The sequence below is a fragment of the Carcharodon carcharias genome (assembly GCF_017639515.1).
Source record: "Carcharodon carcharias isolate sCarCar2 chromosome 37 unlocalized genomic scaffold, sCarCar2.pri SUPER_37_unloc_2, whole genome shotgun sequence".
Lineage (NCBI taxonomy): Eukaryota > Metazoa > Chordata > Chondrichthyes > Lamniformes > Lamnidae > Carcharodon > Carcharodon carcharias.
Genome location: NW_024470767.1, coordinates 1,157,002 through 1,184,764, shown reverse-complemented (window position 1 = coordinate 1,184,764; position 27,763 = coordinate 1,157,002). Strand labels below are relative to the sequence as shown.

Sequence of the window (27,763 nt, the reverse complement as noted above, 5' to 3'; positions counted from 1 at the left end):
ATAGGACCAACGACTTTATAAAGAAAGTCACATTGTTTCTCGATTCCATTCCACAAGTGATTTGACGTGGCAGAGTGATTTGATGTTCACAGTTGCCTAATTCTTGGTTTCAGTTTGCATTCACGATTTGAAAATGCACAAAGTAAGTTTTTGTTTAAGTTTGTCTTTAGTATTTTTGATCTTGACCAGTTCTAACACTTTGAACCTCAGAGATAAAAACAAAAAAACTGCGGATGCTGGAAATCCAAAACAAAAACAGAATTACCTGGAAAAACTCAGCAGGTCTGGCAGCATCGGCGGAGAAGAAAAGAGTTGACGTTTCGAGTCCTCATGACCCTTCGACAGAACTTGCGTTCGAGTCCAAGAAAGAGTTGAAATATAAACTGGTTTAAGGTGTGTGTGTGGGGGGCGGAGAGATAGAGAGACAAAGAGGTGGAGGGGGGGAGGGTTGGGGGGGTGTGGTTGTAGGGACAAACAAGCAGTGATAGAAGCAGATCATCAAAAGATGTCAACGACAATAGTACAATAGAACACATAGGTGTTAAAATTAAAGTTGGTGATATTATCTAAACGAATGTGCTAATTAAGAATGGATGGTAGGGCACTCAAGGTATAGCTCTAGTGGGTTTTTTTTTTATATAATGGAAATAGGTGAAATAGGTGGGAAAACCCCAACCCCCCCCCCCTTCCACCTCTTTGTCTCTCTATCTCTCCGCCCCCCACACACACACCTTAAACCAGCTTATATTTCAACTCTTTCTTGGACTCGAACACAAGTTCTGTCGAAGGGTCATGAGGACTCGAAACGTCAACTCTTTTCTTCTCCGCCGATGCTGCCAGACCTGCTGAGTTTTTCCAGGTAATTCTGTTTTTGTTTTGGATTTCCAGCATCCGCAGTTTTTTTGTTTTTATCTCTGTGTTTAATTGACTGCCACTGCTCTTCAAGAAATGCCTACCTCCTTGAAGAAGTTCTGTTCCTCTCTGCGACAAGACTTCCGTATCTCTCTGTTGTCTTGCTCACCTTCTTTGCTTTCCATTTCCCTCCTAGTGTTTGACAAGGTGTTTACTAAAACCCGCTTTCACAGCCATATCTCCTTTCTCAGTGACTGTCTCCGTCTCCGACTTACCCCACGTGGATTTCAACTGAAATTCCACCCCTCATGTTTCGAACCCACCCAGGATTACAGGTATCTCCGGGACATAAAACGTTTCTCGGACTGCTGTTCCCGTCACATTCTGAAATCCACACTCAGTGCCATGCGCCGCCATATGAACACATTCGACCTCTCCCTCCAGCAGCACCGCCGTACCCTTTTTCAAAGCTGCGCGTGCCCCCAGTTTCATTTTATCCTTCGGCTCATCCGACGCCTCAACAAGAAACTTTTTCTCTTTCTCTCAAGTGCTAAGGAACGCAAGCTACAACAACTCATCGACACCAACACCCATCTAGGACCCCCCACCCCTGCCTGTTCCTCCGTCCCCATCCTTTCTTCCAATCCCAACCCCAGCCGTGTATTCACTATACCCCCTGACCTTCCCCTCTCCGATGCTGAACGTTCAGTGCTCAGCAAAGGACTTAGTTTCATACCCTTACGCCCTCACCTCAATGAATTTCGGGCTCGGCATGATACTGAACTCTTCTTCCGCCGTCTTCGTCTCCGGGCTCAATTCTTTGGGCAGGAGTCCTCTCCCAGTTCAACGGATCCTTTTACCCATCTCCAATATTCTCCCTCCACCTGGACCCCTCCCTCTGGATTCTTACCTTCTCTCGATCTTTTCATTGAGAACTGTCGGCGCGACATTAGTCGTCTCAATTTCTCTGCTCCTCTCACCCATTCTAACCTGTCTCTCTCTGAACTTACTGCACTCCATTCTCTCAGGTCCAACCCTGACATTGTCATCAAACCCGCTGACAAGGGTGGTGCTGTTGTTGTCTGGTGCACTGACCTCTACTTCGCGGAGGCTGAGCGTCAACTCACAGACACTTCCTCCTACCTCTTCCTGGACCATGACCCCACCACTGAACATCAAGCCATTGTTTCCAGGACTGTCAGTGACCTCATCTCCTCTGGGGATCTCCCTCCCACAGCTTCCAACCTGATAGTCGCCCAACCTCGGACGGCCCGCTTCTATCTCCTACCCAAAATCCACTAACAGAACTGCCCCGGTAGACCGATCGTCTCAGCTTGCTCCTGCCCCACAGAACTCATTTCTCGTTATCTTGACTCCCTTCTCTCTCCCCTTGTCCAGTCCCTTCCCACCTACATCCGTGATTCCTCTGACACCTTACGTCACATCAACAATTTCCAGTTCCCTGGTCCCAACCGCTTACTCTTCACCATGGACGTCCAATCCCTCTACACCTCCATCCCCCACCAGGATGGTCTGAGGGCCCTTAGCTTCTTCCTCGAACAGAGGCCCGAACAATCCCCATCCACCACTACTCTCCTCCGTCTGGCTGAACTTGTTCTCACACTGAACAATTTCTCCTTCAACTCCTCTCACTTCCTCCAAATAAAAGGTGTGGCTATGGGTACCCGCATGGGCCCCAGCTATGCCTGTCTCTTTATGGGGTATGTGGAACATTCCTTGTTGCAGTCCTACTCCGGCCCCCTTCCACAACTCTTTCTCCGGTACATCGATGATTACTTCGGTGCCGCTTCATGCTCTCGTCAGGACTTGGAAAAATTTATTAATTTTGCTTCCAATCTCCACCCCTCCATCATTTTCATGTGGTCCATCTCTGACACTTCCCTTCCCTTCCTTGACCTCTCTGTCTCAATCTCTGGTGATAGACTGTCCACCAATATCCATTTCAAACCCACCAACTCCCACAGCTATCTCGACTACAGCTCCTCACACCCTGCTTCCTGTAAGGACTCCATCCCATTCTCTCAGTTCCTTCGCCTCCGTCGCATCTGTTCCGATGATGCTACATTCAAAAACAGTTCCTCTGACATGTCCTCCTTCTTCCTTAACCGAGGTTTTCCACCCACGGTCGTTGACAGGGCCCTCAACCGTGTCCGGCCCATCTCCCGCGCATCCGCCCTCACGCCTTCTCCTCCCTCCCAGAAACATGATAGGGTCCCCCTTGTCCTCACTTATCACCCCACCAGCCTCCGCATTCAAAGGATCATCCTCCGCCATTTCCGCCAACTCCAGCATGATGCCACCACCAAACACATCTTCCCTTCACCCCCCTTATCGGCATTCCGTAGGGATCGCTCCCTCCGGGACACCCTGGTCCACTCCTCCATCACCCCCTACTCCTCAACCCCCTCCTATGGCACCACCCCGTGCCCACGCAAAAAATGCAATACCTGCCCCTTCACTTCCTCTCTCCTCACCGTCCAAGGACCCAAACACTCCTTTCAAGTGAAGCAGCATTTCACTTGCATTTCCCCCAACTTAGTCTACTGCATCCGTTGCTCCCAATGTGGTCTCCTCTACATTGGAGAGACCAAACGTAAACTGGGCGGCCGCTTTGCAGAACACCTGCGGTCTGTCCGCAAGAATGACCCAAACCTCCCTGTCGCTTGCCATTTCAACACTCCACCCTGCTCTCTTGCCCACATGTCTGTCCTTGGCTTGCTGCATTGTTCCAGTGAAGACCAACGCAAACTGGAGGAACAACACCTCATCTTCCGACTAGGGACTTTACAGCCTTCTGGACTGAATATTGAATTCAACAACTTTAGGTCGTAAGCTCCCTCCCCCATCCCCACCCCCTTTCTGTTTCCCCCTTCCCCTTTTTTTTATTTTATTCCAATAAATTATAAAGATTTTCCTTTTCCCACCTATTTCACCTATTTCCATTATATAAAAAAAAACCCACTAGAGCTATACCTTGAGTGCCCTACCATCCATTCTTAATTAGCACATTCGTTTAGATAATATCACCAACTTTAATTTTAACACCTATGTGTTCTATTGTACTATTGTCGTTGACATCTTTTGATGATCTGCTTCTATCACTGCTTGTTTGTCCCTACAACCACACCCCCCCAACACCCCCCCCCTCCACCTCTTTGTCTCTCTATCTCTCCGCCCCCCACACACACACCTTAAACCAGCTTATATTTCAACTCTTTCTTGGACTCGAACGCAAGTTCTGTCGAAGGGTCATGAGGACTCGAAACGTCAACTCTTTTCTTCTCCGCCGATGCTGCCAGACCTGCTGAGTTTTTCCAGGTAATTCTGTTTTTACTTTTAACCTCAGCTCTGGTTTTGTGTCTAACAGGCTTCATGTTGTTATGATAACTGGACCCAGGTGTTTTACAATATAAATGGTATTGTTAATCCAATATCCAGAGCCCATTTACTTACTATTACAGAAATAGATGAAGTAAATTGGAACTCACATTTCAATTTGATTCCCTGTCTGGTTTTAGCTTTGGGTTTTCCCAGGATCCTGGATCTATTTCACTTTAAGCCTGGGCTCTCGATCTTCCCTTCCTGTGGGAGCACTTCCCACTTCTCCTCCTTCAACTCCATCCACCACCGTTCTGTTCACTTACAGACCTTGTCTAACTCGTTCTGTAGTTCCTGGGCTCTCTCTTCTGATTCCACTCTCCCTCCCAGTCACTTCCACTTTCCCTCCCAGTCACTTCCTCACAGTGTTTGACATTAATACAAGATGTCATTGTTCCCAATGGGGAGAAGTTGGGAACTGTGGAGCAGCAGAGAGATTTTGAGTTCCAAGTACAGAAATCACTCAAAGCTGGTGGATAGCTACAAGAAATCATTATAATGACTAATGGGATGTTGTATTTTATCGCGGAGGCTGGAATACAAAGGGGCGGCATTTTATTACAGTTTATATGAAGCTCTGGGCAGACCCCATCTGGAGTAACTGTGCTCAGTTTAGATCACTGCACCTCAGCAAGGACAAACTGGTTTTGGAGGGAGTGGAACATAGGAGCAGCAGTAGGTCATTCAGCCCATCAAGCTTGCTCCACAATTCAATCAGATCATGGCTGACCTTCTACCTCTACCCCACTTTTCCCTGCCACCCCCAATTCCTTTAATGTCATTAGTCTCCAAAAATCTATTGATCTCAGTCTCGATGACTGAGCTTCCACAGCCCTTTGGGGTACAGAATTCCAAAGATTCACCACTCTCTGAGTGAAGAAATTCCTCCTCATCTCAGTGCTAAATGACCTGCCCCTTATTCTGAGACTTTGTCTCCTGGTTCTAGACCCACCAGCAAGGGGAAACATCCATCATACATCCACCCTGTCAAACCCTGTGACAATTTGGTACGTTTCAATGAGAGCACCTCTCACTCTTCTAAACTCCAGAGAATAAGGGCCCAGTCTCCTCAACCTCTCCTAACAAGACAATCCTGTCATCCCAGGAATCAACCTGGGGAACCTCCTTTGCACTCCCTCTATGGCAAGTGTATCCATCCTTAGATAAGGAGACCAAAACTGTACACAATACTCCAGGTGTGCTCTCACCAAGGCTCTATATAATCGCAGCAAGACATCTTTAATCCTGTACTCAAATCCCCTTGCAACGATGGCCAACATATTACTTGCCTTCTTAATTGCACCTGGTGCTAATTTTTAGTGATTCATGAACAAGGACACCCAGCTCCCTTTGGACATGAACACTTCCTAATATCTCACCATTAAGACCATAAGACATAGGAGTAGAAATTAGGCCATTCGGCCCATCGAGTCTGCTCCGCCATTCAATCATGGCTGATAAGTTTCTCAACCCCATTCTCCCGCCTTCTCCCTGTGACCTTTGATCCCCTTACCAATCAAGAACCTATCTATCTCGGTCTTAAATACTCTCAATGACCTGACCTCCACTGCCTTCTGTGGCAATGAATTCCATAGATTCACCACTCTCTGGCTAAAGAAGTTTCTCCTCATCTCTGTTCTAAAAGGTCTTCCCTTTACTCTGAGGCTGTGCCCTCGGGTCCTAGTCTCTCCTACTAATGGAAACATCTCCCCCACGTCCACTCTATCCAGGCCTTTCAGTATTCTGTAAGTTTCAATCAGATCCCCCCTCATCCTTCTAAACTCCGTCGAGTATAGACCCAGAGTTCTCAAATGTTCCTCATATGTTAAGCCTTTCATTCCTGGGATCATTCTCGTGAACCTCCTCTGGACCCTCTCCAGGGCCAGCACATCCTTCCTGAGATACAGGGCCCAAAATTGCTCACAATATTCTAAATGTGCTCTGACCAGAGCCTTATAAAGCCTCAGCAGCACATCCCTGCTTTTATATTCTAGTCCTCTCAAAATAAATGCCAACATTGCATTTGCCTTCCTAACTACCAACTCAACCTGCGAGTTAATCTTAAGAGAATCCTGAACTAGGACACCCAAGTCCCTTTGCACTCCAGATTTCTGAATTCTCTCCCCATTTAGAAAATAGTCTATGCCTCTATTCTTCATACCAAAGTGCATGACCTCACTCTTCCCCACGTTGTATTCCATCTGCCACTTCTTTGCCCATTCTCCTAACCTGTCCAAATCCTTCTGCAGCCTCCCCGCCTCCTCAATACTACCTGTCCCTCCACCTATCTTTGTATCATCTGCAAACTTAACCAGGATGCCCTCAGTTCCTTCATCTAGATCATTAATGTATAAAGTGAAAAGTTATGGTCCCAACACTGACCCCTGCAGAACTCCACTAGTCACTGGCCGCCATCCTGAGAAGGACCCCCTTATCTCCACTCTCTGCCTCCTGCCAGACAGCCAATCTTCTATCCATGCTAGTACCTTGCCTCTAACACCATGGGCTCTTATCTTCCTGAGCAGCGTCCTGTGCAGCACCTTGTCAAAAGCCTTCTGGAAGTCCAAGTAGATAACATCCATTGTCTCTCCTTTGTCTAACCTACTCGTTACCTCCTCAAAGAATTCTAACAGATTTGTCAGGGATGACCTCCTCTTGATGAAACCGTGCTGACTTTGCCCGATTTTACCATGCACTTCCAAGTATTCTGAAATCTCATCCTTAATAATGGACTCTAAAATCTTACCAATGACTGAGGTCAGGCTAATCGGCCTGTAATTTCCCGTCTTTTGCCTCACTCCCTGCTTAAACAAGGGGGTCACGTTAGTGATTTTCAACCTCCGAGGCGCTCCCTGACTCCAGTGGTTCCTGTAAGATCACCACTAACGCCTCCACTATCTCTTCAGCTATCTCCTTCAGAACTCTGGGGTGTAATCCATCTGGTCCAGGTCATTTATCCACCTTCAGACCTTTCAGTTTTCCTAGCACCTTCTCCTTGCTAATGGCCACCATACTCACCTCTGCCCCCCGACTCTCTTGAATTTTGGGGATGTCACTTGTGTCTTCCACCGTGAAGACTGATGCAAAGTGCCGATTCAGTTCCTCCGCCATTTCTTTGTTTCCCACTACTACTTCTCTAGCGTCACTTTCCAGCGGCCCAATGTCCACTTTTGCCTCTCTCTTACTCTTTATAGATCTAAAAAAAACTCTTGCAATCTTCTTTTATATTACTGGCTAGTTTACCCTCATATTTAATCTTCTCCCTCCTTATTTCTTTTTTAGTTGTCCTCTGTTGGTCTTTGTAGGCTTCCCAATCCCTTGGTTTCCCACTGCTCTTCGCTGCATTGTATGCTTTCTCTTTAGCTTTTATGCTGTCCCTGACTTCCCTTGTCAGCCATGGTTGCCTCGTCCTCCCTTTAGTATGCTTCTTCTTGCTAGGGATGAATTTTTGCTGTGTCTCCCAATTTACTCCCAGAAACTCCTGCCATTGCTGTTCCACTGTCTTTCCTGCTAGGTTCATCTCCCAGTCAATTCTGGCCAGCTCCTCCCTCATGCCTCTGTAGTTGCCTTTATTCAACTGTAATACCGTTACATCTGATTCCAGCTTTTTCCTCTCAAATTGCAGGGTAAATTCTATCATATTATGGTCACTTCCTCCTAAGGGTTCCTTCACCTTAAGCTTCCTTATCAAATCTGCCTCATTACACATCACTAAATCTAGAATTGCCTGTTCCCTAGTGGGCTCCACCACAAGCTGCTCCAAAAAGCCGTCTCGTAGACATTCCACAAATTCCTTTTCTTTAAGATATACTCTGCCTTTCTGTCTTTCCTATCAATGGGGATAACTTCACACTTATTCACATTATATTCCATCTGCTGTGTTTTTGCTCATTCACTTAGCCTGTCCGAGTCCGCTTGAAGCCTCCTTGCATCCTCCTCACAAATTACATTCCCACCTAGTTTTGTGTCATCAGCAAATTTGAGAATATTACATTTGGTCTCCACATCCAAATACAGGTTGACATAGATGGTGAACAGCTGTAGGCCAGCACCGATCCTTGCGGTACCCCACTAGTAACTGCCTGCCATCCTGAGAATGTTCCTAGTCTCAGAATGAGAAACAAGCCATTTAAGACTGAGATAAAAGATGAAAGAAGAAAAAAAGCAGATAGAGTCTGCTCTACAATTCAATAAGATCACGGATCATCTGATTGTGCAAAACTTCACTTTCCTGCCTGTTCCCTATAACCCTTGACTCCCTTGTCATTCAAAAATCTGTCTAACTCAGCCTTGAATATATTCAATGAACCAACTTCCACTACTCGCTGGGCAAGAGAATTCCAAACACTAATGACCCTCATCGAAGAAATTCCTCCTCATCTCCATCTAAAATGGGAGATCCCTTAATCTAAAACTACGCCTGCTAGTTCTAAACTCCCCAAGAGGGGCAACATGCTCTCAGCATCTAAGGGAGCTGTACCATTCGGACAGCCTCCATCTGAGCCGCTTTGGGACCAGGGTCCTGGCGAGTCGTAGAACTAGGCTGTAGAGAGGGCTTTCAACTAAGTAGTGGATTGGGGAAGGGTTCATGTGAGGGAGGCTTGGGAAAGTTTAAGGGAAAGGATAAGGCTATAATGCAGTGTAGTGATATGGATAATGATAACCAGAGTGTGACAAGAAGGGGCAGGGCATACAAACATAACAGTGCACCAGCAAATAAGGTCAGAGCAGTGAAAAGTGGTAAAGATACAAAATTAATGGCTCTTTATCTGAATGCACTCAGCATTGGTAACAAGGAGGGTGAATTGATAGCATAAATAGAAATAAATTATGATATGATAGTCATTCGGAGATGTGATTGCAAAATTACCAAGACGAGGACCTGAATATTCAAGGATATTTGACATTTCAGAAGGACAAAGGGAAAGGAAAAGGAGATGGGGCAGCTCTGTTGATGAGATCAGTGCAATAATGAGAAATGATCTTGGTTCAGAGGATCAGAATATAGAATCAGTTTGGGTGGAGATAAGAAATAGCAAAGGAAAGGAGTTTATCAGTCCCCCTAACAGTAGTTACACTGTAAAACAGAGTATAAATCAAGAAGTAATTGATGCTTTTAAAGAATAGAAAGACAGCATATTATTTAAATGCAGAGAGAATGCAAAATGCTGAGCTACAGAGGGACCTGGATGTCCTTGTACATGAGTCACAAAAAGCTGAATGTGGATACAGCAAATGATTAGGAAGGCAAATCAAATATTGGCCTTTATTGCAAGGGTATGGAGTATAAAAGTCAAGAAGTCTTGCTATAACTGTTAAGGGCATTGGTGAGACTTCACCTGGACTACTGTGTACAGTTCTGGTCTCCTTACTTAAGGAGCGATACACTTGCATTGGAAGCAGTTCAGAGAAGATTCACTCGGCTGATTCCTGGGATGAAGGGTTTGTCTTATAAGGAAAGGTTCAGCTGGTTGGGCCGATAGTCATTGGAGTTTATAAGAATGAGAGGTGATCTTATTGAAGCTTATACAATCCTGAGGGGGCTTGATTGGGTCGATGCTGAGAAGATGTTTCCCCTTGTGAGGGAATTTAGAACCGGGGGCACAGATTAAAAATAAGGGATCTCGCATTTAAGACAGAGATGAGGAGGAATTTCTTCTCTCCGAAGGTGGTCATAGTGTCTGGAATTATCTTTCACAGAGAGAAGCAGAGTCTGAGTCAGTGAATATATTCAAGGCTGAGTTAGACAGATTTGTGATCTACAAGGTAGTCAAGGATTATGGGGGCCAGGCAGGAAATTGGAGAAAAAGCCACAATCAGATCAGCCATGATTTTATTGAATGGTGGAGGATGGAGCAGGCTTGATGGGTCCTATTTCTTATGATCTACCCTGTCAAACCCCCTCAATATCTTATATGTTTCAATCAGATCTCCACTCATTCTTCAAAATTCCAATGAGTATAGGCCCAGCCTGTCAATCTTTCCTCATAAGATCAAATTGAGGGGTTTAAGATGATTAAAGGGTTTGATAGGGTCAATAGAGAGAAACTATTTCCTCTGGTGGAAGCCAGGCCATTTAGGGGTGATGTCAGGAAGCGCTTCTTCACACAAAGGGGAGTGGAAATCTGGAACTCTCTCTCCCCAAAAAAGCTATTGAGTTTGAGTTTGGAATCTCCTGTCTAACCGTCTCCATCTCTCTCTCCTCCTATCGCTTTGACCAGGTTTTTGGTCTCAGGCCCTAGGCTGAAATTTTCCAGTCCTTCCCACCCTGCAGGTCAATTGACCTCTGTTAGTTCACCAGATTTTCTGTCCCAGCCCTGTTATTCTGTATCATAATTGCTGGAACTCCAGGAACCTCACTTTCAAACTGTCGTACTGACTTCGATTGTAAACCCCGTCTTGTTTCCAGTCATCGCGCCAACTCAAATGTGGAGATTTGATCGAAATATTCCGAGTTGGGTATCAACACTGGGCTATCTATGTTGGAGGTGGATATGTCATTCACTTAACTGGAGGTAAGGGTTACTAGACTATTCTCCTTAGATTCAAAGTCCTTTTCTATTAACAGAATAAAGGTATGCATCTGAAATCGGCCCACAATCCATTATTTACAATGGAGACTGTCTATGTAAATGTTACACTGTAATTACAGCCTTTCACCAGTGGAGGTGCTGCAGTGTCACCATTGGAAAGAGGGTGTAATTACAGTGTGACACTTCTGAGCCCAGATTCCTGGGGAATCTGCCTTGCTTCACTGATGGTGAAAAACATTTTGGCAGCAAGCTCTGCAATTCTCTCTCTAAACCTTGCACCTGCCACCAGCGGGGGAGCCAGTGGGAGACCGTGACCCCACACAAATTATTTTGAGGTCAGCCAAATTTGGACGTCATATAGGGTAAACTGGCTAAAAATGGAGGATAATTCAGTCAAATGTGGAGTACGAGCTTTCACCATGCACCCCCTTCCTCTCCCCTGCCTCTACCGCTGTCTGACTCTGTTGTCCCCAACTTTAAAAGCTGCTGTAGCATAACGATGTTCAGTATAGCAAGGGTTAATGTGGGACTAGACAACAGTACCACCCACAGTATGATGTAGACAGAAACATGACGGTAGACAGGAGACAGAATGTGTAGAGAGAGTCTGAGAGAAGTCGACATGAAGATAGCACCTGGTTAGGGCTATATCTTGGAGAGATGTAGACAGCTCAACCACACAACCCTCCAAACCTTTTAGTAAGACACCAAACAACCTTACAACATGGCGGCAGCAAGTGAATGACTCTGAAATCCCCAAGCTAGTGGAGGATCCTGAAATCACAAGGCAGCAAATGAAGGAGCTGGAAATTCCAAGACAAGACAGTAAGGAACTGCAGCCTGACCTAAGCGAAGTGCATTGAATTTGAAGACGCAGCTAGAGATCACCTAAGAAAACTCCATTGCAGGCGTGGAAACTGAAGGACAAAAGAAAGATCCACAATACAGCTGAAAAGGACTCCAGCAGAGCCCATGGCAGTCCATTGCAAAATCTGACCGAACACAGTTAAAGGGCCTAGCCAGATCTCAAAAGGGTGTGTTATAACACAGCAGTTGGTAAAGCTGAGTTATTTAAAAATCCCAGAGGGAAACTTTAAAGAACTGTCATAACCTATGTTCTTAAGTGGTATGTTTGAGATGCAGTTCAAAATTCATGAATCAGACAATCGGTTCTTGAGAAGTTTTTATATCAAACTACATGAGACATTTATTAATTTACACAAGTTAAATATATACACATGGCTACAAATTACTGCTATCATAACTTTTAACAAATTCCCAAACTAATCTCCACTAAGGCAACAACAACCCATAGACTTTAAACAGACACCAGGCAAAACATTTACACCTTACAAATTCAAATGAGGTTCTTTCACTTTGGCTCCTTTGCAGACACAGGAGTAGGCTTACAGGGTTTGATCTTACATCGCCTCTGCCCTCCACACACAAAACTGCTATCTGTTATACCTAGTACATCTCATTGAATGTAAATCCTCATTGTATCATCAACCCCCATTGAACTCCACCTCTTCTAACAATAAAACCCTTTTTTATTAGTAATATAAACATTGCTTGGTCTCTGCTAGCTAGGTGCCAGATTTCATTCCCCTCCTTCAATGCTTGATTCAACAAAATGCAAATGTACCTCTACTTCTCTGGTTACATCTCAAAACTAGTACACATCAAAGCGCCCAGACTAGCTAGCTTTAATCCAGGCTAAACCTCTATTTTTAAAAAAATAATTTCCAATAATATTATATAAGTTAATAGATTCATGATAGGTGAGCAAAATTAAAAAGATGAACGTAAGTAAAATGCTGAACAAACCTTTTAAAAATAATCAGGAAGAGCATACTGATTTTTTTACTAGCATAGCCAGAAGGACTCCGGAGCTGTCTCCAGAATCAGTGCCATACGACAGTCATGGAGAAGGTTTTTACACTACAGCAGTACATCAAGGTTAAGCAGGATATCAGAGAAAGTGCAAGTTACTACATTATGGTAATTGTCTGTGAAATTTTTTATTCATTCACAGGATGTGGGCATCACTGGCTGGGCCAGGTTTATTGCCCATCCCTAATTGACCTTGAGAAGGTGGTGGTGAGCTGCATTCTTGAACTGCTGCAGTCCACATGGTGTAGGTACACCCACAGTGCTGTTGGGGAGGGAGTTCCAGGATTTTGACCCAGCGACAGTGAAGGAACAGTGATATATTTCCAAGTCAGGGTGGTGAGTGGCTTGGAGGGCCACTTGCAGGTGGTGGTGTTCCCATCTATCTGCTGCCCTTGTTCTTCTAGGTGGTAGAGGTTGTGGGTTTGGAAGATGCTGTCAAGGGAGCCTTGGTGAGTTGCTGCAGTGTATCTTGTAGATGGTACACTTTGCTGCTACTGTTTGTCGGTAGTGGAGGGAGTTGACATTGAAGCTGGGGGATGGGGTGCCAATCAAGCGTGCAGCTTTGTCCTGGATGGTGTCGAGCTTCTTGAGTGTCGTTGGAACTGCACTCATCCCGGAAAGTGGAGAGTATTCCATCACACTCCTGACTTGTGCCTTATAGATGGTGGACAGGATTTGGGGAGTCATTATGTGAGTTACTCACTGCAGGATTCCCAGCCTCTGACCTGCTCTTGTAGCTACAGGATTTATATGGCTAATCCAGTTCAGTTTCTAGTCAATGGTAACCCCCAGGATGTTGATGTTGCAGGATAAAAACAGAAAACACTGGAAAAACTCAGCAGGTCTGGCAGTATCTGTGCAGAGTGAAACAGAGTTAAAGTATCGAGCCCATATGGCTTTTCTTCAGAGCTCTGAAGAAGAGTTGTATGGACTCAAAACGTTAACTCTCTTTTTCTGCTCCAGCATTTCCTGTTTTAATTACAGATTTCCAGCATCCACAGTATTTTGCTTTTTTATGTTGATAGTTTGGGATTCAGCGATGATAATACCACTGAATGTCAGGGGTGCGATGGTTAAATTCTCTCTTGTTGGAGATGGTCATTGCCTCACACCTGGGTGACGTGAATGTTACTTGCCATTTGTCAGCCCAAGTCTGAAAATTGTCCAGGTCTTGCTGCGTATGGGCAAGGACAGCTTCAGTACCTGAGGAGTTGCGAATGGTGCTGAACATTGTGCAATCATCAAAGAACATCCCCACCTCTGACCTTATTATAGAAGGAAGGTCATTGATGAAGCAGCTGAAGATGGTTGGGCCAAGGACACTACCCTGAGGAATTCCTGCAGTAATGTCCTGGAACTGAGATGACTGACCAACAACCACAATCTTCCTTTGTGCTGGGTATAACTCCAACCAGTGGAGAGTTTTCCCCCTGATTCCCATTGACTCCAGTTTTGCTAGGGCTCCTTGATGTCACACTTGGTCAAATGTGGCCTTGATGTCAAGGGCAGTCACTCTCACTTCACCTCAGGAGTTCAGCTCTTTTATCCATGTTTGAACCAAGGCTGAAATGAGGTCAGGAGCTGAGTGGCCCTGGTGGAACCTAAACTCAGTGTCAGAGAGCAGGTTATTTCTGAGTAAGTGCCACTGAAAACAGTGTTGATGACCCTTTCTACCACTTTACTGATGACTGAGAGTAGACGGATAGGGCGGCCAGGTTGGATTTGTTCTGCTTTTTGTGGACAGGACACACCTGGAAATTTTCCACATAGCTGGGTAGATGCCAGCGTTGTAGCTGTACTGGAACAGCTTGGCTAGTGGCGTGGCAAGTTCTGCAGCACAAGTCTTCAGTACTATTGCCGGAATTATTGTCAAGGCCCATAGCCTTTGCAGTATCCAGTGCCTTCAGCCTTCTCTTGTTATCACATGGAATGAATTGAATTGGCTGAAAACTCGCATTTCTAATGCTGGGGTCCTCAAAAGGAGGTGAGATGGATCATCCAGTCGCCACTTCTGGCTGAAGATTGTTGCAAATGCTTCACCCTTGTCTTTGGCACTGATGTGTTGGGCTCCCCCATCACCGAAGACACAAATATTTGTGGAGCCTCCTCCTGCAATGAGTTGTTTAATTGTCCACCACATTCACGACTGGATGTGGCAGGACTGCAGAGCTTAGGTCTGATCTGTTGGTTGTTAGTTTAGCTCTGTCTATCGATTGCTGCTTTTGCTGTTTGTCATGCAAGTGACCCTATTTTGTAGCTTCACCAGGTTGACACCTCATTTTCAGGTATGCCTGGTGCTACTGTTCCTTGCATGCCTTCCTGCACGCCTCATTGAACTAGAATTGATCCTCCAACAATGTAATCATAAGGCAAGGTATACATGAATCCTCAACCACATTTGGTTAGATAGTAAAAGCCTTTGACAAGTATTTTAAATACCAAGTTGTGGAGAGCACAGATGTAAAAGAAAAGGCATAGAACTCCCCCAATTAAGCAGCAAAAGGCCATGGAGCATCCCCGGGCGAGGGAGGCAATACTCAAGGAAAATACAAGATGGTCGCTGACCCTGTCAACACAATGATGTGCATGAGCTGAAAAATTTAGTGCAGAGGAAAGAGGCTGAGAAGCAGCTGTAAGGCCTAAACATTAAACCTTTTTGAAAACAATGACACATTACCCAAATTGCAACAGCAGGTGGCTGTGAATGAACAAAAGTTATCTGATGTAACCCAAAAGCAACAAAACCTGCAAAAACAAAATGAAGCTATCCCACGGGAAAATGTTCTTATCAAAGCTGCATTGGAAGGGCTCAACCAGAAGTGCAATCTGCACAACAGCAGGTAGAAAAGGTATTCAAAGAAGTCACTGCCGTGAAAGATTCCTTGAAGAATCAATAAGTACCCCTGGAAAATCATGACAAGTTAAAAAAGATGTTTAATGCTGCTTCGGAAAAAGCTGTGTTGGAACTATCAGTAGCAACAAAGCAATGCACTGAAGCACAGCGTGAGTTGGCAAGAGGTCAACAAGGAAATAATCAATTGAAACAACAACTAATCATCCTTCATGATTAAATGCAAAAGGAGTACATGTACAGAAGATGAGTTTGCTAATTGAAAAGAAAATATTTTTTCCAATATTACTGTGGAATACTGTGAAGCAGAGTTGTGGGGACTGTGCATATGTTGTGTGTGTGTGTGTGACTAATTTAATTAGACTGAAGATAGTCAGACTGCAAGGTTTAAGTCATCAAAGGGGTTAGGTATAAAAGCAGGCATTTTGAAGTGGAAATGAGTGAGCTAAAATGGGATACAAGTACATACAACATGAATAGGAATTTGCATTAGGAGATAGATAAGGAGTGAATTTTTGGCTATTGAATTTCAAGGAGGAAAAAGGAAGCTTTACAACTGCCAAAGATCATAAATAAATAAAGCAAAGTTATTAAGTTTATTTTTCCCGAAAGTGATGGCCATAAAGACAACATGAAAGATTTTAGATTCTGGGAAAGGTAACTTTCTAAAGATATTTAAGAACAACGGGTTTACAGAAGCAAAGGGCAAATGTATTTAAGGCTTACTAGGCTTACAAAGCAAAGAATATTTTAGCATTGCAGGATAGCTATTTACACAGAGTGTGACAGGAAGGGACAAAGTGTACAAACATAAAAAAAGCAGCAAATAGGGTCAAAGGGGGAAAAAAATCATAAAAAGGCAAAATTAATGGCTCTTTACTTAAATGCACTTAGTATTTGGAACAAAATAAATGAATTAACAGCACAAATAGAGGTTAATTGGTACGATCTTATAGCTATTACCGAGGCATGGTTACAAGGAGATCAAAGCTGGGAACCAAATATTCAGGGGTATGTGACTTTTCGAAAGGACGGGCAGGACGGATAGGGTAGTGGGGTAGCTTTGTTAATATGAGATGGAATAAGTAGGGTAGCAAGAAAGGATCTTGGATCAGAAGATGTAGAATCCATATGGGTAGAGATAAGAAATAGCAAGAAGATGAAGACATGGTGGGAGTAGTCTTTAGGCCCCTGAACAGTAGCTACACTGTAGGGCAGAAAATAAATCAGGAGATAATGAGGACATATAAAAAAGAGAGCGCATTAATCATGGATGACTTTAATCTTTATATAGATTGGGAAAATCAATTGGTAACCACAAGCAAGAATTCATTGAGTGTATTTGGGACAGTTTCCAAGAACAATATGTTGTGGATCAAACCAAGGATCAGGCTATTTTGGATCTGGTAATATGTAACGAGGCAGGTTCAATGAATGATCTCAGAATAAAAGATCCCCTCGGAAACAGTGACCATAACATGGAGGAATTTAGTATTCATTTTGAGAGTGAGAAACTTGGGTCAAAAACAAATGTGCTAAACTTAAATAAGGGTAATTACAAAGGAATGAGGGCAGAGTTGGCTGGAGTGGACTGGGAAAGGAGTTTAGCAGAAAACACAGCTGATGAACAATGACAGACATTTAAGAAAATAGTTCATGATTCACAACAAAGATATATCCCAGTGAGGAAGAAGGATTCTAAGAAGGGGATAAACCAACCATGGTTAATCAAGGAAGTTAAGGATAGGTTCAAATTGAAAGAAAAAACATACAATATGGCAAAGATTAGTAATGAGCCTGAGGATTGGGAAAGTTTTAAAAACCAACAAAAATGACCAAAAGATTAACAAAGAGGGAGAAAATAAACTTTGAGGGTAATATAGCAAATAATATAAAAACAGTCAGAGCTTCTTTAAATATATAGAAAGGAAGACAGAGGCCAAAGTAAACATAGGCCCCTTAGAAAATGAGGTTGGGGGAATAATAATGGGGAGCCAGGAAATGACAGAGGAGTTGAATAAATACTTTGCTTCAATCTTCACAGTAGAAGACACTAATAGCATTCCAAAAATACGAAATAATCAAAGGGTCAAAAGGGGGGAGGAAATGTGTACAATAACTAACATTAGAGAAAAAGTTCTAGGCAAACTAATGGGGCTAAAGGCCAATAAGTCCCCTGGACCCTGGATGGGTTGCATCCTAGGATATTAAAGGAAGTAGCTACAGAGATAGTGGATGCACTGGTAGTAATCTTCCAATAATCCTTAGATTCTGGAAAAGTCCCAGAGGATTGGAAAACTGCCAATGTAATACCCTTACTCAAAAAGAGAGGGTGACAATAAACAGGTAACTATAGGCCTGTTAGCTTAACATCTGTCATTGGGAAAATGTCAGAATCTATTATAAAGGATGCAATAGCAAAGCATTTAGAATTACATAATCTAATCAAGCAGAGTCAGCAAGGCTTCATGAAGGGGAAATCATGCCTGACAAATTTATGAGAATTTTTTGAGGAGGTAACAAGCAGGATAGATAAAGGGCAACCAGTAGATGTAATATATTTGGATTTCCAAAAGACGTTTGATAAGAGCCCATGGTGTTGGGAAAAGTGTATTAGCATGGATAGAGGATTGGTAATGAATAGAAGACATAGAACTGGGTTAAGGTGGCATTTTCAGGGTGGCAACCTGTAACTAGTGGGTGCCACAGGGATCAGTGCTGGGGCCTCAATTATTTACAATATATAGTAACAAATTGGATGAGGGAATGAATGTACTAATGCCAAGTTTGTGGATGACACAAAAATAAGTGGGAAGGGAAGTAGTGAGGAAGACACAAAGAGTCTACAGAGGGATATAGACAGCCTAAGTTATAGCAACAGTGGGTGCCTTGCGGTAATATTACTGGATCTTTTATGTATTAAGAATCTATAGGAACTGTTGCCTGGAAAAGAGTATTTATTTGTGAGTGTAGCAAAGTAGAAATCTTCTGAGAAATGTTAAAAGACTAAATTTAACTGTGTAGCTGTAATCTTGTGTGTTTAAGTTTTCTTTTGTTAAGAAATGTTTAAATTTAACATTTAATATCTCTAGGGTGGTAATGGAATCTTTACTTCTGACTTCAGTACAGATACCTTCTCATGATAAAAATACAAATTGCAAAAACATTGTGATAGCCTGACCAAGTTTCCCTTTGGGATTTGGTTAGCCCGGCAAATACCACCTGCCACATCATAACATAATGAAAAACTAGAACTTGAAATATCAGAAGTCTCTATTAATTATCGTGAAAAATGCCTGGAACAGGAAAAGGAATTCCTGATGAATCAGAACAGTTGGTGGAATGCAGAATTAACAACGCAAACTGATGAGATGTTGGAACTTCATCGTGAAAAGAGCAATGAAATTCTTGAACTTTGGAATGATGAGATGAGCAGTATGGAACAGCAGTCCAGACTCTAAAAGTAGATAAGGAAAATTCTAAGAATCAGATTGAAGATCTAACAGTGAATTGAATGAGTCTAAGGAACATTCAGTGGCCATGGAAGGCTCCAAAAGAAACTGAATGCCAGACAAAGTTGTGAATCTTGTATAAAAGTTGGGCAAATAACTCTGAAACAAAGCCAACTGCACTCACCGGAGTTGTTGTAGGGTTTTTGGATTCGAGGCCACAAATGCTTAAGATGGACAGTTTACTATTCTTAAGTGATTTTAAGATAGTTTATTAAGAAGCAACAGTTTAGATATGATACATTAACTAATTAGACAGAAAAAGTGTACGACCCATGATAGTTGAGAGTGGTTTACAGATCCCAGAGGACGAACAGATGGCTGGCACAGAGTGTGTGTTGTTCTCAGCAGCTTGTGATAACAGCATTCTGCTCTCTAGTCCAAGTGTCAGGGAACTCTTCCTTCAGTCTTTCTCCTCCTCTTCTTCTTCCTCTTCCATCTGAAGAAAGCGGCTGCATGATGAGCACTGCTACCTCACCAGCCCCACCTCCCTGTCCCTGAGCACTTGTTAATATACCCTTTTTCTGGGGGCTGGTAGCTTACCCAGTGTCAATTATCAATTCAAACCCTTCATGCCAATGGATACATGGCAGGTACCCAAACTGTCAGAGTGGTTGCCACCTCCCCTGTTCGTCACCCTGCTTCAGATCAGCCTTTTAGTTTACAGCATGCTGAGGGTTGTTTCTTCCCCCTTTCCAAACACTTGCATAGATAAGGGCGATACACAAGACACCATCCTACCAACTTAGGAAGGACAACATGCAGCTTGAACCAAGTGACCCTGATATTTCCAGGGATTGTTTAGACGTTGGAGTGTTTAGAAATTGCCTTTCCAGAGAGAGAATCAATGCTGTTCAGCTAATCTCATAAAAATTCTATACTATGTAGAAAATACCAGTTTATTAAGACCCCAATTTCTTACATAGTGGCTGAGGGGAACAAAAAGATTAATAAGTTTGAAAAAAAATCTGGAAAATAAGTGAGTAAACAAATATTTGGGTGAAACTGTGAAAGACGTGGAAATGAAGGTTCTATTTCTGAAATGTCAAGTTCAAGGCAGACCCCATGGAGAAAGAAAACCCAAGTCCACTCTATGAATGAATGGAGTGAACATGCCCTCTGGAAGGAACAGGATAAGCAAATGGTATCCAACTGCACAAGACGGAGGGTTGAGAAAGAGAAAATTCAACATGAAGGGGTGCAGAATACTACAATTTCAACTCAGAGCCAACAAAGTCAGCCTGAAGCAACTGAGACTACCACTCTTCTGAATGGGAAGAGAACAAAATCTGGAAGAATTGCAAAACCTCAAGACTGCCTGGATTTGTAAGGTCAGAGACTTGTGTGGGAGGAGTAGCACATAAAAAAAGATTGTACTGTAAATGTTTTAAGGGGTGGTGTAGTATAAGGATTTTCAGCATAGCAAGGGTTAATGTGGGACTGGAGAATAGTATGATGTAGAGAGACACATGATGGTAGACAGAACAGTGTGGAGAGTGTCTGAGAGAAGTCGGCATGAAGGTAGCACCCAGTAACGGCTATTTCTTGGAGAGATGTATATAGTTGTGTGTTAAAGTGAATGGTTTATCCTCAAACACACAAGCCTCCAGATCTCTTAGTGAGACACCAAGCAACCTTACAACAGCTCCCTCAAACCCTCAGTGAGCAAAGCTCAGCTCAGCTCCCTGGACTCAATAACCCTGCTCTTCATTTCACTCCTCTCCGATACACCTTGTGAATGTTACTCTTAAAGGTATCAGAGAATTGTAACTTGTAACTTTTTAATCAGCCTCAGTAACACATTCCCTTTAACTGTACCTAACCCATGTCATACCCTTTTAACTGTATCCACACTGGGTAATCTAACAGCCTCAACAAACCTTTTCTTTAATATATTTTCCAGATGGAGGATCAAGTTCAATGGCAATTGGATTGTCCAGTTCTACGGAATGTGCTGTGGTTAAAAAGCAACTTCTCTCTGAGGTTGCTGGAAATTACAAGTACCGTGTCAACAATAGTTCTGACAAGAAAAGGGTCCCATTACCTGTTGACCAGATAATAAAAAACGCTGGAGCAAAGATTGGAAAGAGAATGAAATACAAAATAACAGCAGCAAACTGTGAACACTTTGTTAATGAGCTTCGATACGGTAAAAAAATATCATATCAGGTGTGTAAATCCCATAGCCCACAGGTAATTATAGACTGGGAAGGAGGGGAATCTGATATGTCTTTGGTCTCTCAGCCAGCATCTCTCCAAATGTCTGAGACACATTGATACAAGGGGCTGATACAGGGTAGTGTCCTTGGCTCAACCACCTTCAGCTGCTTCATCAATGACCTTCCTTCCATCAGAAGGTCAGAAGTGGGGATGTTCGCTGATGATTGTACAATGCTCAGCACCATTCACAACTCCTCAGATACTGAAGCAGTCCATGTCCAAAAGCAGCAAGACTTGGACAATATCCGGGCTTGGGCTGACAAGTGGCAAGTAACATTCGCGCCACACAAGTGTCAGGTTATGACCATCTCCAACAAGAGAGAATCCAACCATCGCCCCTTGATGTTCAATGGCATTACCATCACTGAATCCCCCACTATCAACATCTTGGGGGTTACCATTGACCAGAAATTGAACTGGACTAGCCATATAAATACTGTGGCTACAAGAGCAGGTCAGAGGCTGGGAATCCTGTGATGAGTAACTCACCTCCTGCACCCCAAAACCTGTCCACCATCTACAAGACACAAGTCAGGAGTGTGATGGAATACTCCCCACTTGCCTGGATGAGCGCAGCTTCAACAACACTCAAGAAGATCAACACCATCCAAGACAAAGCAGTTTGATTGGCACCCCATCCACAAACATTCACTCCCTCCACCACCGACACACAGTAGCAGCAGTGTGTGTACCATCTACAAGATGCACTGCAGGAATTCACCAAGGCTCCTTAGACATCACCTTTCAAACCCACAACCACTATCATCTAGAAGGACAAGGGCAGCAAATAGATGGGAACACCACCACCTGGAAGTTCCCCTCCAAGTCACTCACCATCCTGACTTGGAAATATACCGGCCGTTCCTTCACTGACACTGGGTCAAACTCCTGGAACTCCCTCCCTCACAGCACTGTGGGTGTACCTACATACCATGGACTGTAGCGGCTCAAGAAGGCAGCTCATTACCACCTTCTCAAGGGCAACTAGGGATAGGCAATAAATGCTGGCCAAGCCAACGAAGCCCATATCCCATGAATGAATAAATAAAATTGCATCTTCCCCCAAGTTTGGCCCTGGGTTTTCCTGTGTCTGGTCCCATTAAGCCAGGCAGCTTGCAAACTCCATACAGCCTCATTTGTCAGACTCTTTTTATTCCTTCATGGGGTGTGGGTGTCGCTGGCCGGGCCAGCATTTTTTTTGCCCATCCCTAGTTGCCCCTTGAGAAGGTGGTGGTGAGCTGCCTTCTTGAGCCACTGCCGTCCATGTGGTGTAGGTACACCCGCAGTGCTGTTAGGGAGGGAGTTCCAGGATTTTGACCCAGCGACAGTGAAGGAACGGCCGATATATTTCCAAGTCAGGATGGTGAGTGATTTGGAGGGGAACTTCCAGGTGGTGGTGTTCCCATCTATCTGCTGCCCTTGTCCTTCTAGATGGTAGTGGTCATGGGTTTGGAAGGTGTTGTCTAAGGAGCCTTGGTGAGTTGCTGCAGTGCATCTTGTAGATGGTACACACTGCTGCTACTATGCGTCAGTGGTGGAGGGAGTCAATGTTTGTGGATGGGGTGCCAATCAAGCAGGTTGCTTTGTCTTGGACTGTGTCAAGCTTCTTGAGTGTTGTGGGAGCTGCACTCATCCAGGCAAGTGGGGAGTATTCCATCACACTCCTGACTTGTGTCTTGTAGATGGGTGACAGGCTTTGGGGAGCCAGGGGGTGAGTTACACATCACAAGATTTCCAGCGTTGGATCTGCTCTTGTAGCCACAGTATTTATATGGCTAGTCCAGTTCCGTTTCTGGCCAATGGTAACTCCCAGGATGTTGATGGTGGGGGACTCAGCGATGGTAATACCATTGAATGTCAAGGGGAGGATTTGCATTTGTTGGAGATGGTCATTGCCTGGCACTTGTGTGGTGTGAATATTTTACTTGCCATTAAACAGCCCAAGCATGAATATTGTCCAGTCCTTGCTGCATATGGACATGGGCTGCTTCAGTATCTGAGGACTCCAGTTTTGCTAGGGCTCCTTGATGTCTCATTCAGTCAAATGCTGGTTTGGTGTCAAGGGCAGTCACTCTCACCTCACCTCCGGAGTTCAGCTCTTTTGTACATGTTTGAACCAAGGCTGTAAAGCAGTCAAGAGCTGAGTGGCTCTAGCAGAAGCCAAACTAAGTGTCAGTGAGCAAGTTATTGCTGCGTATGTGCTGACTGATAGCACTGTTGATAATCCCTTCCATCACTTTACTGATGAGCGAGAAGGGGCAGTAATTGGCCGGGTTGGATTTGTCCTGCTTTCTGTGTGCAGGACACACTTGGGCAATTTTCCACATAGCCGGGCAGATGCCAGTGTTCTAGCTGTACTAGAACAGCTTGGTTAAGGCATGCAGCTAGCCCTGGAGCACAGGTCTTCCATACTATTGTCAGGACCCATAGTCTTTGCAACGTCCAGTGCCTTCAGCCATTTCTTGATATCAAACGGAGTGAATTGAATTGGCTGTGATACTGAGGTCCTCCAGAGGAGGCCGAGATGGATCATCCACTCAGCACCTCTGTCTAAAGATGGCTGCAAATGCTTCAGCCCTATCTTTCACACTGATGTGCAGGGCTCACCCATCATTGAGGATGGGGATATCTGTGGAGCCTCCTCCTCCAGTGAGTTGTTTAATTGTCCAGCACCATTCACGACTGGATGTGGCAGGACTGCAGAGCTTAGATCTGATCCTCTGGTTGTGGGATTGCTTAGCTCTGTCTATCACTTGATGATTATACTGTTTGGCACGCAAGTAGTCCTGTGTTGTAGCTTCACCAGGTTGACACCTCATTTTTAGGTATGCCTGGTGCTGCTCCTGGCATGCCCTTCTGCACTCTTCATTGAACCAGGGCTGATCCCCTGGCTTGGTGGTTATGGTAGAGTGGGGGATATGCTGGGCCATGAGGTTACAGGTTGTGGTTATATACAATGCTTCATGGATGCCCAGTTTTAAGTTGCTAGATCTGTTTGAAATCTATCCCATTTAGCATAGTGGTAGTGGCACACAACATGATGGAGGGTATCTTCAGTGTGAGGACAGGAATTTGCCTCCACAAGGTCTGTGTAGTGGTCACTCCTACTGATACTGTCATGGACAGACATATTCTTCTTTCAAACACAACAGAACAGTCATCTGGTCAGCTGCAGCAGCCCCAGGAGGGAGGGTGAGAATAACACCACCGGGCTGATGTAGAGACCCTGTCATTTAATCTGACACCCTCAGCCACCAGCTCAGATAGTGGCACTGCATGAACTGTAGAAGGTAGTGTGGAGTCAGGATCTGTATGTGGCGAGTCACTGGGCACGAGCGGCTCGCAGCCAGAACAAGGGGAAAGATCAGGAAGGTGCCAGCTCACTGCAGGGTGAGGTCACAGACAGGTTCTGCTACAGGGGATTCAGAGGATGAATGCATGGAGCAGCTGACAGGAGAACGCTGATGAACATGCAGACCGAGATAAAAACAAAAAAACTGCGGATGCTGGAAATCCAAAACAAAAACAGAATTACCTGGAAAAACTCAGCAGGTCTGGCAGCATCGGCGGAGAAGAAAAGAGTTGATGTTTCGAGTCCTCATGACCCTTCGACAGAAGTTGAGTTCGAGTCCAAGAAAGAGTTGAAATATAAGCTGGTTTAAGGTGTGTGGGGGGGGCGGAGAGAGAGAGAGAGAGAGAGGTGGAGGGGGTTGGTTTGGTTGTAGGGACAAACAAGCAGTGATAGAAGCAGATCATCAAAAGATGTCAACAACAATAGAACAAAAGAACACATAGGTGTTAAAGTTGGTGATATTATCTAAACGAATGTGCTAATTAAGAATGGACGGTAGGGCACTCAAGGTATAGCTCTAGTGGGGGTGGGGGGAGCATAAAAGATTTTAAAATATTTAAAAATAATGGAAATAGGTGGGAAAAGAAAAATCTATATAACTTATTGGTAAAAAAAAGGAAGGGGGAAACAGAAAGGGGGTGGGGATGGGGGAGGGAGCTCAAGACCTAAAGTTGTTGAATTCAATATTCAGTCCGGAAGGCTGTAAAGTGCCGAGTCGGAAGATGAGGTGTTGTTCCTCCAGTTTGCGTTGGGCTTCACTGGAACAATGCAGCAAGCCAAGGACAGACATGTGGGCAAGAGAGCAGGGTGGAGTGTTAAAATGGCAAGCGACAGGGAGGTTTGGGCTATTCTTGCGGACAGACCGCAGGTGTTCTGCAAAGCGGTCGCCCAGTTTACGTTTGGTCTCTCCAATGTAGAGGAGACCACATTGGGAGCAACGAATGCAGTAGACTAAGTTGGGGGAAATGCAAGTGAAATGCTGCTTCACCGGACACGGTTGAGGGCCCTGTCAACGACCGTGGGTGGAAAACCTCGGTTAAGGAAGGAGGACATGTCAGAGGAACTGTTTTTGAAGGTAGCATCATCGGAACGGAGGCGAAGGAACTGAGAAAATGGGATGGAGTCCTTACAGGAAGCGGGGTGCGAGGAGCTGTAGTCGAGATAGCTGTGGGAGTCGGTGGGTTTGTAATGGATATTGGTGGACAGTCTATCACCAGAGATTGAGACAGAGAGGTCAAGGAAGGGAAGGGAAGTGTCAGAGATGGACCACGTGAAAATGATGGAGGGGTGGAGATTGGAAGCAAAATTAATAAATTTTTCCAAATCCCAACGAGAGCAAGAAGCAGCACCGAAGTAATCATCGATGTACCGGAGAAAGAGTTGTGGAAGGGGGCCAGAGTAGGACTGGAACAAGGAATTTTCCACATACCCCATAAAGAGACAGGCATAGCTGGGGCCCATGAGGGTACCCATAGCCACACCTTTTATTTGGAGGAAGTGAGAGGAGTTGAAGGAGAAATTGTTCAATGTGAGAACAAGTTCAGCCAGACGGAGGAGAGTAGTGGTGGATGGGGATTGTTCGGGCCTCTGTTCGTGGAAGAAGCTAAGGGCCCTCAGACCATCCTGGTGGGGGTTGGAGGTGTAGAGGGATTGGACGTCCATGGTGAAGAAGAAGCGATTGGGGCCAGGGAACTGGAAATCGTTGATGTGACGTAAGGTGTCAGAGGAATCACGGATGTAGGTGGGAAGGGACTGGACAAGGGGAGAGAGAAGGGAGTCAAGATAACGAGAAATGAGTTACCGAGATGTTTGATGCACTGACAGCCTTGACAGTCTCCTGTCACTGTCAAAGAGCATGAAGGAGTCTGGTTCCAACATGATACAGGACATCTGACAGAGCCAAGAGCCTCGCCCTTTGACCAGAGAGGTGTTGGCTGTCACCACGACTGTACTTGCAAACCCAGATATCTCAGCTTTCACACAGCTCAGACACAAACAGCCAACAGCTCAGTGCTGAAGTGGAGGCTCAGGCTGCTGCCACCGATTCCAGTCTGAAACCGGGCCCTCAAGCCCCAGAGCTGATTGAGGGTATCCTGTGAGAGCATCTTCAGTCTCTCTCAGTGAAAGCCAGCAGCCTTCCACCAGCTACGCTGCAGCCACTTGGGTAACACTGTGTAGGAGCATTAGGACAGGTAAAGGCACCCACAGGACAGGCACTAAGGGAATGTAAGTGAAAGCTGAATAGTTTGTTTATGTATGATTGAATGTGCTTTTGGAGAAGGTTTTTGGAAAGGTTATTGTTGGTGCTTTTATTACAGGATCTTGGTCAAGAGGACACTATGAAGGGACATCCCATTTGGAATGTGATTTGGGGAATGGTGGACCGTGGTGGGTGTGGCAAGAAATCCCTGGTTATTCCAAAGAACGGGAATGGAGAACGAGGCATATGTTAGCTGGGAAGGGCAGAGTGCGTAGGTCACCAGAGGTCATACCCTCAAAGACTGAGCAGTTTATATATAGCTGGGATCCCAGCGTTATTGAAAACATCTTCACTGTCCTGTTTCTACCTCTAACTGATTCAATCTCTTCCCACAGGCTGCTGCTGCTGCTCGTGGTGTGGCTGCAGGTGTTGGTACCGCTCTTCTAGGTGCTGCTCTAGTTCCGTCTGCTCCTTTCGCTGTTCTTCTTGCTGCTGGTGTGACTGCAGGTTTTGCTGTTAATGCACTTAAAAATCTTTTATGATTTATAAAGTCACTGGCTGATAAGTAATTGTGTGAATTGAGCTGGTTCAGTAACTCTGTTGTGTTACACTCCTTAAAATTGACGTTGAACTAAAGATTGTAATGCTGGTCTGATCTTGTTGGAGAGTTGTCAAAGTTGAACCATTTCATATGGAGTCTATCCACGTATCATCAGCGCAGCAGAAGTTTCGGGTGGGAGGATATGGCGGGGAATAGGAAAGGTGAATCCTGAACAATATTAACTCACAATGTAACTACAGGACACTGGGACACAGGGAGAAACCAGGAAATAAAAGGAGGCAGAAACTAACACAGAGTTTAGAACAGAGATCAGGAAACATTCCACAGGAAGGAACACTGACTCCCTGGGCTGGACTCCTGGATTACAGCAGGAAAACTACAAACAGGAATTG

The 27,763-nt window shown here is 44.6% G+C and overlaps 1 protein-coding gene across 1 annotated transcript; it reads left to right on the top strand.

The window, feature by feature from the left end:
* Positions 1–27,429, top strand: LOC121274717 (phospholipase A and acyltransferase 3-like). Its single transcript, XM_041182048.1, has 4 exons — positions 1–142; positions 10,661–10,766; positions 20,941–21,206; positions 27,205–27,429. The coding sequence occupies exons 1-4, from the start codon at positions 134–136 to the stop codon at positions 27,349–27,351; spliced, it is 528 nt and encodes a 175-aa protein (XP_041037982.1). The 5' UTR covers positions 1–133; the 3' UTR covers positions 27,352–27,429.
* Positions 27,430–27,763: the final 334 nt, after the last annotated feature.